The 19,127-nt window shown below is 42.4% G+C and overlaps 1 protein-coding gene across 1 annotated transcript in view; it reads right to left on the reverse strand.

Moving 5' to 3' along the window:
- Window positions 1–19,127, reverse strand: part of CEP112 (centrosomal protein 112) — a 176,772-nt gene continuing 157,645 nt past the window's right edge. Inside the window, exons 25-27 of the mRNA XM_035897706.1 lie at window positions 5,377–5,478; window positions 2,826–2,890; window positions 1–403 (exon numbers count right to left, since the gene is read on the reverse strand). Coding sequence (XP_035753599.1) covers window positions 1–403; window positions 2,826–2,890; window positions 5,377–5,478 — 570 coding nt within the window. The remainder of the gene's footprint in view (window positions 404–2,825; window positions 2,891–5,376; window positions 5,479–19,127) is intronic.

The raw sequence follows: 19,127 nt of genomic DNA on the forward strand, positions 1-19,127 counted from the left end.
TTATCTATAATTAGAAGATTCACTTGTTGATTTAAGGAAGGTGGAAAACCTGCCCAGGCCCAGACCAGACTGACAATCAGCAAAGCACCCGGCAAAGCTGGAGCCTCCGTTTGGCAAGGAGCAACCTGCCGGCGCTGCCAGGAGGTGGGGGTGGATGGAGCCCAGCCTGCCAAAGCCTCTCCTCATTGATCTCCATGCCAGGCGGAGATAAGAGCGCAGCTGGTGAGCTGGGACTTGGTGGGACAGCCGCATCCAGCCGCGGGCACTACAGCGGTCAGGACCCTCCGAATTCTGCCTGGGTCGCCGCATGTTGAGGGCTGGTGCCACCGGCGCGAGGGAGGAGAAGAGGCCATCCCCGGCAGCAGCGATACGGAGGGTCTCGCTGCCGCTGCCAGTGCCACAGCTGGACTTAGAAGACAGGAATTTCTGGCCCCCTCTCAAGCAATCAGACCCTTAACTGTGCCTTGATATGAACGCTGCCGGCAGGATGGTGCCTAGGAAAAAAAAAAAAGCTATTCTTGTATTCGGCATATCTAAATTTACAGATTACAAATGTACTAATGTACACTCTGGCTCAGGGATGGCCAAGAGATAAGGAAACCTTCCTATGCCTGGCAGGCAGAGCCAGCTACGAGGAGGACTCCCTGTCCAGGGCCTTCAGCCTTCCACTGCTGCTCAAACCTCCTCCCTGCAAACCCTCGTGAATCTGCTCAGATTTACCAGGATCATCCAAGAGAACCTCTGTACGCTCACGCAGAATCAAGGCTGTATCGGTTACGATGCTTTTTCAACAACGCCCCATAACTGTGTTATCAGTAAATGATGAAGGAGTTTCCTGTGACCGGCCTATGCAACCCCAATGATTGATTTATACGCTATTAACTGGCAACGGTGGCTGCATTTGTCACCACGGTGTTTTCATTCTTGCTACAAGATATTTCCTTGAAACACAGCATGAAATATTTTCCCAGTTAACAAAGCCATACAAAACCCTCAGATGCGCTGTGGCTACTTAGGTGAGTGAGATGCCCAAGCAGGAGAATAATGTCAAAACAAAATAGTACAAAATAATAATATTTTAATATTATGTAAACACATGGACACAAAACAATGTCAAAATATGTTAAAATATCTTGGACAATAATAATAGAAAATGGGATTTTTCTTCATGTATAAAAGTGAAAAGAATGGGACTGGGAAGTAATAACAAAAATATTAGGGGAGGAAACTCTACTCGCTCGGTAAGCAAGCTCAGCACGGAGTCAGACACAATATATCAAAAGCGCAAGTCTGTAATAAGATAATGATGAAAAAAAATAATGGAAGGAAGATACAACTGAAAACATGCTGGCATGAGCAATGGACGTGTGTTCATGAACTTCATTACATTGGATGTGCTAACAAAACAGCCACTGATCTTTGCATTTTAATTTACAAGAGCCAAATCTTCAAACCTATTCAAAGCAGTCCATTTGGCAATCGAAGAGATCCAACAGCTCCAGCAGCTACCTGAAAAGGAAGAGATTAGCACTGGTTATATCTCATGGTTCTTACCATAACAACCTAGCAGGCTGAAGCCAGGCTGGGTCGGGCCGGCAGCGGGCCTGGGTCCGGCCGAGGGGAGCGTGCCACGGGGGAGCAGGGCACCACGCAGCCACGGGCACGCGTCTACGCTAAAGCAGCAAAAAGCAGTATTTCAGTGAATGAGGGTCAGGAAAATGCTCACACACCATTTAGTGCGAATGTAGGCTTGGAAAAAGATTTGGCGAGGAAGAAAATTGCCCTGAACGGAAGCAGCACAAAAGTTTCTCCAAGTTTGTGAGCCGGGGAAGAGCTGCTGTGCGCCGTGCTGGCTCTGTCCCAGCCCTTCCTCTCCATCAGGACGTGGCTGGGGCTCCCTTCAGTCATTTGTGGCCTGGCCTGACCTAACAGTGCATGATTATTCATCTTTTTAAATAGCTGTTTTCCGAACTGTGAAGACACTCATTCAGAGTAAGTTTGAGGCAAAATGTGTCCCTTGGTACCGCTACTGCTGCTGTTGGAGAGAGTCTAGAGACTACATTACAGCTCTGCATCTAACAAAGCTACCTACACTGGACATATTTCCAAGAACCTAAGACATTCTCAGTTTCCAATTAGCTTTCGCTAGTTCTCCTTAACAAATAGTTGAGGATTAATATTTTCAGGCAACTTTCACACTGTTAAGATTCTTACAGACATTTAAATACCTGAAAAAAATTTAAACTACTTTTACAAGCACACATTCTTATTTGCAGAAATCCTCACGTGAGATATGCAAGCATCATCAAAGTCCATAAATACAAAAAAGATGGAGTGGCTTTCCTGGGAAGTTTCCTTTTACTCACCTCTCCGTGTGAATCACTTACTCTAAAGGCACAGCAAGGCTTTTTATTGCTGCAGCACTTGCCATCATTTATATTGGAGGGTGTAAACGTCTGAAAAAAAGCTCAGGCTCATGAAGATCCGGTACTTTGAAGATGTGATCTGTAATATTATGCATTGCATCATTGTTTTCTATCTTAAAAGGAGGTGGCACCACCGCAGAGCTGCAGCTGTGCACCGAGCCACCGTCTCATCATGAACGTCGAGGCAAAGCCCAGACTTGTAATGCACCTGCAAGTTCTCTAATCTTGCGCTCATAGTACTGACTAAGCACTGGGAAAATTCTCAGATGCTTGTTTACTGAAAATAAGGATCTTTTAAAACTGCAACCATATTTGAGTGTTTTAATTAAGCCATAAAACTTCAATAACTGGGATCCACAGGTGTGAAATGGTACAAATTGATCAAAGGTAATCACGTACCTTCTGGCGTGGTAGGCGTTCAGCTCTTCCTGGAGGACAGAGACTCTTTTCTGCAGAGTATTTATCTGTAAAATACATCCCGCATGAAAACGGTGCACAAAATCCTAATTGATAAATCTGCACTCATTTCATAAAGGTTTTTTTTTTCTGGTCTAAACTGCCTCAGTAAAATGCAGTGCCACTTTAGCTGCATGCTAGAATTAAAACTCCATAGAAGGTTGGTAGCATGACTTCCCTGGCCTTGCTCCAGCTTCACATTGTCCACTCCTTTAGGAACAGGGTCGAAACAGTTTTTAAAGTCAGCTGGTGGTAGCATCTGGGTTATGCAAGGGTCTGGGAGCTCCAGTTCTACCCCCAGCTCCCATATGATGCCTGTGCTCTGATCCCTGCACTTTTGGTCTTGTGATGAAGGTACTCACCTGTGCTTGAAGTGTACGAAAATCAGTGTTTATTCATACACCGTGGCCACTTTTGGACAGCTCGCCAAGAGCAGACAATTGGGCAGCATACTTTGCATTTAGCAACATCTTTAGAAAACTTTGCCCACCCAAGCCTCAAGTATTTTCTTTTTTGTTTGTTTATTTTTATCGCTGCTCAGTGCTTTTACCCAGCCCATCCTCTCCATCCTCCTCCAACAATAAATAATCCTGACAGGTGCAGAGATTCCACTTCCCTTCTTGTCTGATGTTTTCAAACAGGAATTTCAACAATTTTCAAAGACCAGGCCACCTGTGCTTCAGAAAGAGCCCTGCTTACAGAGTGGTCTGCGACGACAGTGTACCGCTGGAAATATAGCCGGCAGCTATGTATTTCTGGGATAGCACCCAGGTTTTAGTCTGTGTAGTTACTTCAACTCTTTTGAAATGCTGCTGCTGCTGCTGCTTACAGAAGCCCTGCAGGTGGATATCAGATTCTACTTTTTTTAAGCTCATTAAAAGGTGTGGTATTCTTATATTGGCTCCAGAGTAACCCTTCCTAGCAGACAGTGCTAGTGGTCAACCACACTTTAAAAATAGCTTTTTACTATCAACTGGAAATAGATTTTCCCAGTAGACCCTTAACTCTTTATTTCCCACAACTATTTATACGAGAAAGAGCATCATTTCCATTAGGAATCCTTTGACATGCAGGCAGAGTGTTTACAACCACAGTGTTGAAGTTGTGTCACTACTAGCATATAGGAATAGGAAAGTTTCATAGTCACAGAATCATTTAGGTTGGAAAAGACCTTTAAGATCAAGCCCAACCATTCCCCTAACCCTGCCATCCCACCACTAAACCCTGTCCCTAAGTCCCACATCTACCCATCTTTTAAATCCCCCAGGATGGGGACTTGACCCCTTCCCTGGGCAGCCCCTTCCAGTGCTTGACAACCCTTTCAGTGAAGAATTTTTTTCCTAATGCCCAATCTAATGTCTCTGTTTCCCCCTATTTCCTACTTCTATTAGAGGCACGCTTTCCCAGGAAGTGTCTCATGCATAGCAAAAATTACTACTAAACCTTATGCATTACAAAGAAAAAAAAAAGGGGAGGAAAAACCCCCCGATGCATTACATTACCAACCATCTCCATGGAGAAAGATTGCATAGGGAAGAGATATTGAGAGTTTGTAGATTGATAATTGCTTGAAAAACGGTCCTGAAAATTGGTATAAGGCATGTGCTGGTATCAAGCCTAAACTTGACACCATGTCCTCAGGGCTTTTGCACTTCCCAGAGCTCACGGCAGCTCTGAGTCACCAGCATTGCCCTCCCTTTCTCTCCTTTCTTCCCTTTGGCCCAGGGCAGATCCCAGTCCTTCCTGACGTGTTTAAATGCCCAGTCCTGCACTGGGCCATATGGAAACCCTGCCAGTGTTTCCTATGGATTACCATTATTCCACACCTACGACCACTCCTCTTTGCTGCTATTTATCCTTCCTCACGTCAGCTCAGGCAACGATGACATTTTGTTTTCTTCCAGCTCCTCCTATACTGAATAGGACAGCATCAAATAACTTCTGTGGAAACCACGTACAAGAAACTCACCCACTCCATTAGTAATTCCAATTTACAGCGACATTTTGATATTGCTATTAGCCAGTTTTATACTGTATTTCCTAGAAATAATATTGATTCTGTATTATTCTAGATGAGCTAGTGTTTTGCAATATTAAAACCAAAGTGGTTACAGAAGTCTATTACAGCCTCTTTATATTGGAAAATGTGGAAGTAACCCATGATCATTTGGACTACTAGCTTAAAAGAAATATCCCATTTACTTTATTAGATAGGCTGAAAGAAAACAAAATGATTTCTTATTCTCTTCTGCACCCTTTACATGCATCCTTTAAATGATTCCTTCAGGAGAAACGGGGTAAGGAAGATGAGAGAGAACGATGTGCTATATTTGAAAGGTTGACAAAAAAAACCTAATATTGAATACAGCATAATTTCTACTCTCAATTGCCAACTGAAGCAAAACCTGGGATCAAAAGATACAATAATTTCTTAGTCTAGAAGAAAGAGTTTTTATCCAGTCCAAAAAGCTGAAGATGAATAATAAAAAGGTACCTGAGATTTTAAAGATACAATGGTGTCTTCAAGTTCCTGTCTCAAAGATGCTGGCATCAGACCTTTGAGTATGGTTTCATATTTTTGTTGTATATGGGTCATCTGTAACAGAACAAAAAGAAATTTCTCTATAGATGGCTACTCTTGGAAGCTGGAGAGTAACTTTTTTGCTTCTTTTGCCCAATTTGGAGTCCAAGTAAACTCAGAAATGGGATATCAAGGGAAAAGGAAGGAGAGAGAAGAAAGATCAGCAAAGACCTGTAAAGAGCAAAAGAGGTAAAAGAGAGGAAGAAAGGAAAAAGAAATCATAAGAATGAAAAATAGATGGAGAGGAGGGAAAAAATAATGAAAAGGAAGCAGTGAGGCATTTGCTGGGACATGGTTGGAAGGAGCAATAATCATTCCTAAATCTATCTCAATAGAGCATTTATACAGACATACGCTTTACAAATTGATAGTCAGAAGTTTTCTTTTGGTCTTTGGTGGGATCTGAACCAGGTCAGAAGAGTGATATTTGCCCCTGACTCACTTAGACAGGGTGGATTACTGCTTCCCAAGATTTTTTTTACAAAATTTCTCAACCTCTAGGTGCTTTTAAGGCCTTGTTTTATTTATTGCGCAACTATTCTTCATTGCAGCTTGCGTCTTCCTCAACTTCATTGATGCTACCGGACGTTCAACAAATAGGTTCAAGTATCTTAGACGTTACGAGATCGGATGTTGACACCAAAGGGATTACTTTCTAAAGGAGGACATTTTAGTCCATAACCTTATTCAACAGATGCTGAGTAAACAGTACAGTAACGAAGCAATGTGAAATGAAGACAGATCAGCTGGAAGGGTTGTGCTGCTTCTCTCTCTGCTGGGGTTGCATTTGCTGAATCTTGACCCAAGGAAAAGCATGGGGAGTCTGGTTCAGCTCTGTCCGTTGAGTCGCACAGGACTGCTCGCAGACTTTATTACTTGCCTGAATCAGGGCCTCCCATCTGTACTTAACTTCCAATAGGATTAACTGCTTAATTCAAATTAAGCAAGTACTTAGGTGTTTTTCTGGATTAGCAGCTGAATATGTAAATAAAGGATAAAAGGGATTCAATATCAGATTAACTTATAAAATATCTTTAAACTTTCAAATTGAATCTTTTTTTCCAATGATCTACACACCAACCCCATTTTGTGCTAATTTTGTTTTAGTTACCAAATTGCTTAAATCTACCATTGCAACCACAAATCAAAACCTCAGTCTTACATCTGAAGAAGCCACGAGCTATAACTTCCAGCTCCCAGCTTGCAAGGAGCACACGTGCTTAAACACGTGAGAACCAAACACAAAGTTCACCCCGAGCTGCGCCAATTACCATCTTTTGGAAAAAGCAGGTCATGCCAAAATCTGCGTTATGCATAATACAATTATCAATACAAAAGGAATAAAACAATCTGATGAAACTTCAGGAAAATTCTGTCTATGAGTCATTCCAACATGCAGAAGAAATCTCCAAATATCTATGCAAATGGGCAATTAGAGGCTTTCCCTGTGAGCTGCAAGTAAGTGATGCCACTATGCAAATCTAAGGAAGAAAAAAACGGTGAGACAGGAAACCTTGTTTGAACTCTGCTTGTATATAAGCCCAAGATCAAAATTTATGGTTTTGAAAGTTACTCCGATACATTTATGCTAATACTTCTATAAAGGCTTACAAAGCTATGCATAGGTGCTTTGCCAGGATAAATATTATCTGAGCCAACAGCTCATTTGGGTGGGGACCTTGATAGAGCAGAAACATCTATTTCAGTTAATTCACCGTGTTACACTGGTTCTTGGTGAAACGGGAGCAGAAACAGGCAGCTAGACCAGGAAAATGCTTTTTTTTCCTGAATTTTTAACTAATAAAGATTTATTTCACGATTAAGGGGACCTGGATGATCGATCACCTTGCCAATACGTTGGGATGACCCAGCCAGCACAGAAACGCCATCGCAGGAGCCCGACTCGCACTCAAGCTCTCCCTTTACAGGCGATGCAGATGTCAGGAGCTGAGCCTGGACTCTGGTGTAACTCACTACGCCACGATCTAGCCATGCCTACAGAGCATCTAGGACTCACCCCAGCTTCCTCAGGTGCCAGGCACACAGCAAGAGCCCCTTATTATAATTTTTCCTAGCGGCAAGTCAAGAAAGTTTCATTGTAAGTAGACACAACAAAAATTTTAATAGAACTCTGTGAGTGAAATAATAATGTTTGAATTGTGCAACAGCCTTCTTTCAACCAGGCCACTGGTTTTAATAGTTTAATCTGCAAGTGTCCTCTAAATACGTGCTTTCACAACGCTGTCAATGTTTGCTATTAACTCTGCAAAGGAGCAAGGGGATTGCTCCCTTCTGACGAAGGTGTTTCTTGGAAAGTCAGGGAGAAATACGTACTGTGCTTTAAAGTAAGGATATGTATTACTGGATCAGCTGAAAATGGGGGAAGAAAATGAGAAACAAGTCCTGGTAGCTGAAGTGTTGCTTGGGGCTGATTTCCGACTCTATTTCAAGAAGGTACACGCTTTTTTTGTGGTGAAAACTGTTCTTTGGGCTCCAACTGCAATTTGTTTGTTCGCTAAGACAAAATACATTGCCTTCAACTGGGCTCACTAATAATTGCATCACAATAAGATGAAAACAAGATCCCAGCTGTTTCCTGTCATATTGTGATAAACAACATGCTGATATTTTTGGCTGAAGTTACTATCGAGGTTTATTGACCCAAGAGATTAAAATAGTGCATGGCAAAAATCTGAATCACTTCTTATAACTGAAAAAATAACATATTGTGGGCTAGTGGGCACTTATTTTAATGGGGGAATGTTTTTATTTTTTAACACTTACTTTTGACCAATGAAAGCCATGTCTGCAGGGATCTTTTTTTTTTTTAATTTCTTTTTTTTTTTCGTGCCTTAAAGGCTTTTTTGTTCTTTTATAGCCTCAAGCTGCCTCCCTAGGATCCACAAATACTGTGTCTCCTCTTGCACTCTTGAGAGATGTTTCAAATTGCAATTCTTCAGCCCTCAGGAGGGCTTTAGTCTGCTGCAGGAGGATAGCTCTATTTCATTTACTGTTGTGTTCGTTTTGCTTCAGTCCTGAGAAAAGTTTTTTTTTGAAAATTCATTTTGGTGAGTTGATTTAATCCGTGAACCCCCCGGAAGGTTTTATAGCTTTTAATATTAAGCTGCCACACTGGTCTTTGTTTATTCAGGTTGGTGGCTAACATATGAGGTTTAAGGTTTTATCATCAATCATCTTTGGTGTCACTAGGAACAACTGAAAGCTGAAGCTGCCACACATAGCTGATGGATGCCTAGTCACATGATAAATTAGAAAAAAAAAAGAAGAGACAAATATTCACACAGATACACAAAGTGATGCAAAACCAGGGAAGTTAAAATTTCACAGATTACCGTGAGATCTTGTCGTAGCTGGGCACTGACTATTCCCAAAAGAGATGAAAGCTGGGTTTGATGCCCAGAAGAAAAATACCCAAAATGAAACTTTCCAAACCAAGCAGTCAGGCCTGGCCCAACGCTTTTCAGTAGCATAAGAGGAGTTTCAATTTTACTCCTTCAAGGAGCCTTCAAGTGGCACGATTCAGTTTTGCAGCTAAAAGCTTCCAAAGGACGTTTGTGGGGCTGGGCTGGAAGCAGAAGGGAGCGCAGGACTGACCAGGAACAAGTCCCATTGGCACCTACCTCACTGCAGTCACGCTCCTTCCTTTTTGAAAGAAAGAACCTAAGCACATCCAGGAGAAATACCGTATCTTCAGGATGACCAGATGCATTTTAGTCCGCGTGCTAAGAACAGCCCGCAAAGCAGGGGATATTCTGCTTCTCTTCTATGCTTTGCTATACAGCCTCAACCGCGCCGTATCTTATTCAGGTTCCCGATAGCCAGCTCTCCCCTTCTTACTGCCGAGAGCTCTGCGACACTGAGTTTAGCATCCAGCACACACTGGCCCTGGTGCAAAATCCCCATCTCATTAAAAGAAAAAAAACCCAACCAAAAAACCAAAAACCCAAACCAACTGCAATCTTCTCCAGATCTCCCAATTGTAAATTACTTGATTTGAGCCAGAGGAGTATAAGGAAAAGGCAAATGCAACTGAGGTATACGCTGCCAAAGCAAATGAAGGGACCACAGAAGAGTTGTTCAAGTTCCTTTAAAAAAAATAAATCTTGTCTTGAAGGGCATGAAGTTAACATTTTGCTTATGTCAGATAAGAATCAAAAGGCAGCTCACTTAACTAAGGTGGTGTGGGTTTTTTAGTATCTTAATTTCTGCCTGTTTATAATATTTGTGAAGGATAATAATTCCACGTGTGCCAGGAAACACTAGGATAGTGACCAAAAGCCATAATTAGGATCATTTAATTATTATCAAATTTTCTCCATGTTTCAGGGGGAGTAAGATGAGAAAAGTAATTTCCTGTCTCTCTCAAATCCTTTCCTGCATTATTTAAACAACGGCGTGTTACAATGCTGTTTAAAAGAGAAATCTCTTTAAAAAGGTTATGCATCTGTTCTGCAACATCTCTGAAAGAAGATGTGAGAGATCTGCTGTAATAAATCTGAGGACAGGCTGGGGTATCAAAAAGGTAAAAATAACTCCTTCAGCCTTAGGCAAATCATTTTATATCAGACTAAAGTCTCATCCTTCTAAACGAGGATGATAATAATAATAATAATAATAATAATAATAATAATAATAATGATGATGATGATGATGATGATATTGCATAGGTCAAGTTCATTCAGGTGATGTGAAGACTGCTGAAGTAATTTTCTGAAAGCACTTTGAAAAGGGCAAGCGAAGGACAAATAACTATGATGCCAACCCAATCAACAAAAACCCAAAAAACCAACCAACCACCCAAAGAATGTCAAAGTAATGGTTAATCGCTGCTTGTTTGTGTTCTCCCTAATTGCAGTGACTCCTCCTCCGCCTCTCAGCCCTCCTAAACTCAAAGCGAGCACAGTTCTACTCCCACAAAACTGCTACGAGTCCACGGGGACCCCTTCCTCCATCAGCTGGCCTGGGGGACACTGCGCAATGGCTATAACCGAGGAACCAAATCTACCAAAATCTGAAAATTCCCTAAATTTCAGATCTCCCAGTGTTCTGTCATAAGAGAGTATTTAATCAGAGCTTGAAATCTTCTCCAACAATTTTTCCTAAGGAAGAATCACATGATGTATCCATTTTTTCAATGAAGAACAAGGCTGAACATTTGGCTTTTCACAGTGTAACCAAACGCGAATATCCGTTGCTTTTTAGTCCACATCCTCTCTTATTTCAGGCAGTGGGAAATTCTAGTCGTGCTGTGAAATGTACGTTGAAATATGGTTCTTCCAGATTTAGAGAAACAGAATGCAATTTGATACAAATGTTCTCAAGTTCTTAAGCAAAGTAATGAACGCTATAAATTGCATGAATCTGGCTCGGCTGAAAACAGCAACCAAGCAAGATCAGCTGAGCAAGTTGTTTTGTCAAGTGTACACCATGTTGCTCTCCACAGAGAAAATACTGCTGGAGAACCTCCTCCGTTCTGACAGTTGCAATAAAACAGAAACTGGTGGCATAGCTGTCCTCTTTGTCTGTCTGTCTGTAGCTAGTAAACCATCTGAGCGTCCAAAACATTTTTGCCTCGTTGCTTTACCAACCCATGGAGACCTCCAGTGATGCCGAGCTGCTCGCTGCACACTGAGCTTTCTGCTCTAAGTCAGGTTTTTTTTTTTCCAAACCTGCATCCAAGAAGCCTTATTCCTTCGGTGGCTTGTATTTCGATATCTCTCTTTTCTTAACCAAGATCTCCCACCTGGAAAATCCTCTGTTTGTAGTTAAGCAATACGAGTCCGTATAATTCATAGCTGCAAAGGAAGGGAAGGCAGGCAAAACTTTTTTTAAAAAAAACCACCAGTGGGCTGCATATGGCAAGAACAGCATTCTTGGGATTACGCTAGTTGGAGAGGAATAAAAGCTTTCACTGTCAACACCATAGAACAACCAGGAATGTTGTGGCTAGAAAATTCGCGCTGTTCTCTCGCCCTCCCCCTCTCCAGGGCTCCGCTATTGTTCCAGCTGGGATTTGGAGGATCCCCGACTTCTTTTCCCTTCCTTCCAAGTGACTCATTGCGGATGCCATCTTTGTCCCCGAGCGCTATTGCCTTCAGCTCTCGTCAGCGCTGGCCGGAGATGCCATTACTGCGCCAGGAGCGTCCTCGCCTCTGCCAGGCGAAGGGGGCTCGGGCACAGCTCACACCCCCGGACCCGGAGGAGCAAAACCGAAAGCAGCCCAGCCATTAACCAGCGCTGCTGGGCCAAAGCTGAAAACACATGGTGCTCGTTTCTGGCTCTGTCGATTCCTAATAGGCTATCAAGATAATTAAGTCTGAAATAAAGCTATAAGCATCTTTGACACCACCACTGGAACGTATTTATGTATTTCAGTTTTACATTCCAGCGCGTGTTACCTTCTACATAATCCATTCCATCCTGGGGGGGTTCAGCAAGTCAAGGTTTCAGTGTCTGGTACGCAGAGGTGCTGAGTGCTTCCTAACGACAGCGAGACCTGACAAAGCTCAGCAGCATGCAGGATTAGGCTCCGGATTTTCACGCTGACTGTGTGAACAAGCAAATCTTTGTAGATAATCATCAGAAGCTACTTTTACTATCACCATTTCTCCTCTTTCAAGAACAAAAATCCAATCAGCTTCTCAACTGGAAAGCAAGCTGCCCAGTTTACAGCAGGGTTAGTAAGAGTGGGCTCAGCTCTGGGCATGGGCGAGGGTGCAGGAGACGGCCACTGCTGCGCTTCCCGGATGGACGTCTGACCGATGGCATTTCGTGCTGATTGAATTGCAAACAAAATACTACTTTAGAATTTAAATTATGTTAAAGCTGGCCTTTTTCAGTCCTTTTTAGCTCCATCCAGGCACCTGATCGTCTAGAAAAACTGAATGGGACACTTCACGAATTGAGCACACATCGCTGAGAGCCGGCACTGGGGATGAGGTGTCCCTGCTCTTCCCTTCTGTCATCCAACTGGCTCCTCCATGCATTGACATTTCTTCTTTTATTTTAATTCCCTGCATTAAATACCAGCATCATTGTCCCTTGTAGTCCTACTTTAAACACTTCTGAAAGAACAAAATTCCCTTAATTGATAATATGCAAGCAAACCACAGACGCTCTAAAATGATGTACTGCTCTCTTAAAAGAAAGATCTCCTTCTCATTCATTACTATTTAAGACAAAGAGCTAGAAAACTGACATTTTAAAATACTCTCTAATTCCTGCATGCCAGCATATGCTGCCATTCTTTTTTAGCAAGAAGTCTCTTTTTCCTTTTAACTATTTGTTCTGTAGTTTCTGTTTTACCGTCTCTCTCCAGCTGGCCACTTCGTTCCAATAATTCATTCTGCCCTATGAAGTAGGTATAGATTTGTGCATTTTCCAGTTGTGCCTGATTACCAAAGCTACCATTTGATCACTGACTTCCATGCGTACATCATCATCTACCTCTTTTCCCTTTGACAGTTGCACAGTTGGCGAGAGCCTCCTCTCCCGCAGTTCCTGCCATATGGAGCTCCTGGGAACTTTCAACTCCATTGATTTCCAGCTCCTTTCAAATCCCACCTGCAAATCTGCTTTTCTGTGCTTGAATCTCCGCTTCTATCTCCTTCTGCTAATCGGAAACTTCATGCTATACAGTATAACTTACTATATTCTGTTTAATTCTGCATTCCTTTCATAGTAGGCTGTTAAAGAAAATGCTATAAAAATATAAAATATGTCAAACGCAAAGTTATGATTTATTCTAACAACCTCAGTCTTAATGAAAAATTGGGGGATGCTTTTGCAGCAAAGTGATTAATGAATATATTGATGGAATTGCATGTATGGTAGACACTAATGAACGTAAAAGTGGCAGAACTGGCCTCCAAATAACGTCAGTATAGAATCATAGAATCATAGAACGTTTGGGGTTGGAAGGGACCCCTAGAGGTCATCTAGTCCAACCCCCAGTAGTCATTTTATGGTTCCTTTGTCAACATTGCCACATGCCCATAGGGACACCTATATCCATGAAAGGTCCCTTACAGAGATGTAACCAGAATCCGTCTGATTCTTCCCCAACAGCCTCTATCGGGAAGTCTGAATTGAGAACAACACCCCAAGAGATGGGTGTCGTGGCCTGTGTACGCCAAACAGCCTGACCAGCGCGCCCTCGCTTACATCAAATTCTTCACTGCTCGTATGTGGCTCGCTGACATTTTCCCTTCAATAAAAATGTTTTAAACTTGAAATTTGTTCACCATAAGTAGTTAGAAAAGAAATGTTCCCTTGTGCTGTCTTCAGGCATTGAACCAGCAGATTTTCAGGTGCCAGCCTGTAGGGAGCGACGCCCCTCGGGCTGTTTGTCTCCTACATTTTTCACAATATATAGATATATAAAATGCTTTATGGGAGGAAAACAGCTGAAGTACGCAGCACCCTCCTGCCGCCTGTGCTTGAGGTGTCGGCAGAGCAATGGACGGACAGAGGTGAATGGGCAAGGAGGGAAGGACCCTCCTCAGCCTCGCAGAACTGCAGAAAAGTAAGTGCTCTTCAGATGGAGCCTCTCCGGTCCGTGCTGGTCGCCTACAGAAACTGCAGGAACTGTTTTAGTGTGACAATATTTGGTGTCACCGTTCTCAAAAGTCACAGTGGAAACCTTTTTCCAGATTCTCACTCCCTTCCCCATCACCCCCGAGGCTGCTGAGCGCCGGTGCCAGCGCCGCCTGCCCAAGGGGTTAATCGCCCGCTCTGCAGGCAGTGGCAGGGCAAGGGCTGCTCGCTGTGAATCACTGCTCTGGTTAAGATCATTCACATCTAGACTCGGTTTCCCATTTCTGTGGAAGAAGAAATGGGTCTAGTGGGTTGAAGCAACCGGAGCGAATGGCAGAATTTCATCACTACCTCCAGCACGTGCTGTTTGTTCCTCAGTTTCCAAAGCGCTCGTCGGCTCTGCCTGAATCCTCCTCACCTGCAGCTGGCCACAAAGCAAACTTCTCTTTTTAAACACCTAACCTAGAGCTTAGTAGCCTGATCTTACATGACTCTAACATGTTCTGAGGAAGGCAACCCTTTGAGAAAGTCTGGAAATTCAAGGCAGGGGCCCCAGAAGCACTGCCTGGCCTTCGCAGTTATCTGGGGCACTCGAGCTAAAGGTCTCCTACTGGGAGGCTGGGTTTGCACCAGCCTTCCTGCAGTGGTTCACCCCCCTCCAGGTGGAGGAAACTCCACTGCTTCCGCATGATTTTTTCAGAGCATATGTAGCAGGTCAGGATGATGGAAGTGAGGGCAAAGATTTTCTGTGAATATATCTGATTGAGTTTAAAACTCTATGATAGCTCTAAAAATGAATCCGAAGAGAAATATGGACCAAAAGCCCTAAACTAAAGGGATATTAATATTACTCAACTCTTCCAGCCATCGTTGTATGAAGAACTATTTGGGACCCGTACCTTGGCCATAGGCATACAGGGCTCATCTCTGTCTTACTGTCTCCGTACTCACAGCTCCCCAAATCTGCGGGCAGCAGCACTGTTCCCATCAAGGAGAAGGCATGGCAAATCTGAGAAGTTCTCTGTGCCACACAGCAACTACAATTTCAGAACGACGCATCGCAGCGTTCATCTGAGAACAAATATATTTAGTTGGCATGGAAACAGTAAGTTAGACCGAATATGGTAAATATCCAGCAGTCATAAAAAATTGAGCAAGTCAGAATAATAAACATTACAAATGAAAACTCGCTGAATGCTTTTGAATCACAGCTCTTTTACAATTATCACTCCTGTTTTCATTTGAACATGAGTGAAATCCACTTAACAAACTAAGCTGTTCCATTTTATTCCAACTACTTTTACATCATCCTTCTTCAGATAACTCCTTTCTCCCTTTTTTATAATCTATTTGAGAAAAAAGAAATTAAAGGACTGGAATCTACATTGGTATTCTCCTTCATTTCCTCAGTAATATTCATGAATTGAACATAATTGATTTTCTGTCTTCAGAAAATCCCTCTCCTTTAAGACTCTATTTGTGACTTGACTGCTTGGAGGAGTATTCCTATGGTTTGAGTATCTGTAGTGATGCTATTTCAGTTGTTCGTGAACATGAGGAATTTTTTTCCCTCTGTTACCCCCAATTAGAAATTTTACACCATGCCCAATCCACCCCTACAGTTAAAAACATCAGAACAAGGAATCAAAAGAAGAGGGGTTTTTTTGAAAAAAAATCTTACATGTAATTCTCAAAAGAGATGTACTCGGAGCCTTTTAGTACATGGAGTTGGGGTGATTCCCCTTACAAAAAGGAATTTGAAATAAAATGAGGTGTTCTGCAGAAATCTAGGTAATAAAGCAAGAAGATCACTACCATTAATTTTTATACAGGCCCAATTCAGTAAAACTTGTGGCACATGCCTAAATTCCCGGATTCATTCAGGCCCACTCTTAAGCTGCTGGTGATGTGCGTCATTTTTAATTACACATTCACAGGATGTACAGTCTGCTGGATGAACAATTCAGATTCTTTAACTATGACTGACAACTGCACAAAGCCATATGACTCAAGGAAAAGAAACGTTTTTAGTAGAATTAAAGATCTTTCTATCAGAAATCTTGTCGTGCATTAGATCTGGCGCATATCGGAGACAACCCAACAAGAGGATACAATACAGGAACATAACCTAAATGGGATTTGTCGATGAGAAGCCAGTTTCCACAGTTACATATTACTGAGATGTAAGAAACTTCAGCATTGCTTTGCAAGGAAAAGGTTTGGACTTTGGACCAAATTTCCTAGGAACCTTCCCAGACTGCTTTAACTGTCTTGGGACTATATCTCAAGAAACTTGCATATAAAAACCTGTATATTAAGTGTCAGATGTACTTTATGTACTGCTAGTTTGCCACCACATTCCACGAATACAACAATCACATATGTCTCAAGTTGGACATCTGATTCTGCAGAATTTCAAGATGAAGTTCTGAGACTCCTATCTAGAAGTAATATTACTGAACACACCGACAACTGCCCTAGAAAACCACGCTTAGCAGTGGTTTTCCATAAAGGACAACCTTTATGGAAAAGAGAAACTCGCTCAGGTTAGTCAAAGGGGGAGAAGTTCCCAGGCACTTGTTCATCTGCCTTGGAACGCATCATTCAGATACCATTGCCATCCCGCACCACTGATGAAACAACGCAGACAGAACGCGATTGCATGTACTCGTATTGGAAAGAGGGTTGAACAAGTAAACAGGAGTAAACACAAGTTCATACAAGAACATGAAGTACTGGAATGAAAAAGCTCCATAAAAACAACAGCTCATCTCCAAGTGCAGTGCCACGCTCGCCTCCAGACAGCCCAGGGCTTGCCGTCAGAGTCCTTCTAACACATTTCCCCCCCCTATTTAGAGGGTAATTTGTCTCTTTGGATAATTATAATAAAGAAAGGTTAACTCCGTGCAATCACCAGAGGGTTACTGTAACAAAGAGTTAAGCTTCGTGGATCTGTCAAGTCACTCTTGGAGACTGAAGAGTTATAAGGACATTGCACTGAAAAGAAGACAAACATGGAGCACTAAGATACCACCCAACAAGCCATAACGAGAAACAGCTTTTTATTTTTAATTAAAAGCACAACAAAATGTTTTTTCATGTCTCATTCATTTGTTTGTTGTTGTTATAGAATCAAAACACAAGATTTTTCCTTTTAATGAAAAACAGAAGCTGTTTAACCCTCTCTTCTCCTTATTTAGAGCCATGTAAAAGCTCAGAATAGCAGCCTTCGTAACAGCGCCAGCGCAAACTTTGATGTTTTATGCAATTCCGATTCAGACAATATTTGGTAAAAGCAGAAAGCAAGTTCTAAGTTACTGCCTTGAGTATTTCAACTCCCTGATCAGCTCCTGAGTTGTTAAATACTGTTAATACTTGATGAACATGTTTACAGGTAGCCTGGCTCAGACAGAATAACTGGAAATCTGTCCAAGCTGTCATTTTTGCATTTTTCTTCTGGAGAGATAAGCATAACTAATGGATTAACCAGTCACAGAGAAACACTAACAACTTTCAAAACGCTTGTCTGCAAAATAGACGAAAGCCACCCAAACAAAAACATCCTCAATGGCTCCAGCTTCTTCAGAAAGTCCCAACAGATGAAGAGCAGAGATGAGACCGCTGAGGAACTCGGATATGAGCGTTACCGTAAGTCTGCCGACATATTACCACCTTGCAGGAAAAGCTCTCAGCTGGATGGTGCAGTGTCATTTACATAACATTTCTGTTCCATTTATACTGGGGAACGGGACACTACCAGCTGAGGTAAGCCTTCATTAATTTAGTGCGGACAGGACAGTCCTGTAGATTGGTTTGGACCAGGTGCTCACCTAAGAGAAAACCTTGAAGGCAGAAAGCGGGGACCACCGTGTGAATCTGCATGTCTAGCTTTCTACCTCTGTGTTTTTCATTTCTTCTTCTGGATCCTCTCTCAAAATGAGCCAGGAAAAAAGCAAAATGGCAGTGGCCACGATTAAAGAAAAAAGTTAAAAAAATAAGAGCTTTGGAAGAGGACTCTCATAGCGTGCAGGCCAGTGCTGTTCCCTGGGAGGGACAACCATGCAACCATGCTAATTTTCCTTCTCCTTTTCCAGGAGACCCTTTGAAGCCAAGATGCAATGTTTGTAGGCCAGCTCACTCATTACACCAAATTCTTCTGATGCTGCAAGCGCTGCAGCTAAGGGTGAACCTGGCCCAACACCCAGATTTGGGAGGCAGAGGGGGAAGAGAGCAGAACAGAATCATAGAATCGTTTAGGTTGGAAAAGACCTTTAAGATCATCAAGTCCAACCATTAACCTACCCCTGCCATCCCACCACTAAACCCTGTCCCTAAGCACCTCATCTGTCCTTCTTTTAAATCCCTCCAGGGATGGGGACTTGACCACTTCCCTGGGCAGCCCATTCCAGAGCCTGACAACCCAACAGCTATCACCCGCTCTCCTGGGAGGGAACACATGAACGTGAACACCAGGGGTGAATGAGGGTTCCCATGTGCAAGTAGGATGACAACTGGGGAAAAAATATCTGAAATTAATGATTATTAGTCCTCTACAACACTATTCCTGCAGGTATAGATTTAGAAATGCTTTATATAGGATATATGTTATGGATATTGTTTACTCAGCACCAAATAAAGTTTTCAAATGCTGCTATTTGAAATCTGTAAATTCGTCTGTGATTCGGATATCCACCACCCGTATATTTTCCTGAATGCTTCCATTTAATCTGGTTTGAATGCAGATCACTGACTTTCCATTTCAGTACCAGTCTGTAAACTACATACGCTGTGTTGCTGGAAGCACACTCAATCTCTGATTTCACTGAAAGTGTCCAGAATAATTTTAGCACTATCAATCATATGGAACCAGTTGCAGACAACACGCTAGGAAAACGAATGCATAAGACCAGGAATAAAGCTTAGGTTTAGCTTAGTTATTGTCCAGTTATAATTCTCTCCATACAAGCCATTAAACAACAGGTTAGAATAGTCTCAGAAACCTCGATTACAACAGTAGAGCCAGTTCGAAATAAACGCATCATTTAACAGCTAGAATAGTTGAAATACCAACTTGAAATAGAGAGCATGAGATAAGTATTTGCCTGTAG

This window comes from Egretta garzetta, unplaced genomic scaffold (assembly GCF_000687185.1).
Source record: "Egretta garzetta isolate BGI_Z169 unplaced genomic scaffold, ASM68718v1 scaffold787, whole genome shotgun sequence".
Taxonomy (NCBI): Eukaryota; Metazoa; Chordata; class Aves; order Pelecaniformes; family Ardeidae; genus Egretta; species Egretta garzetta.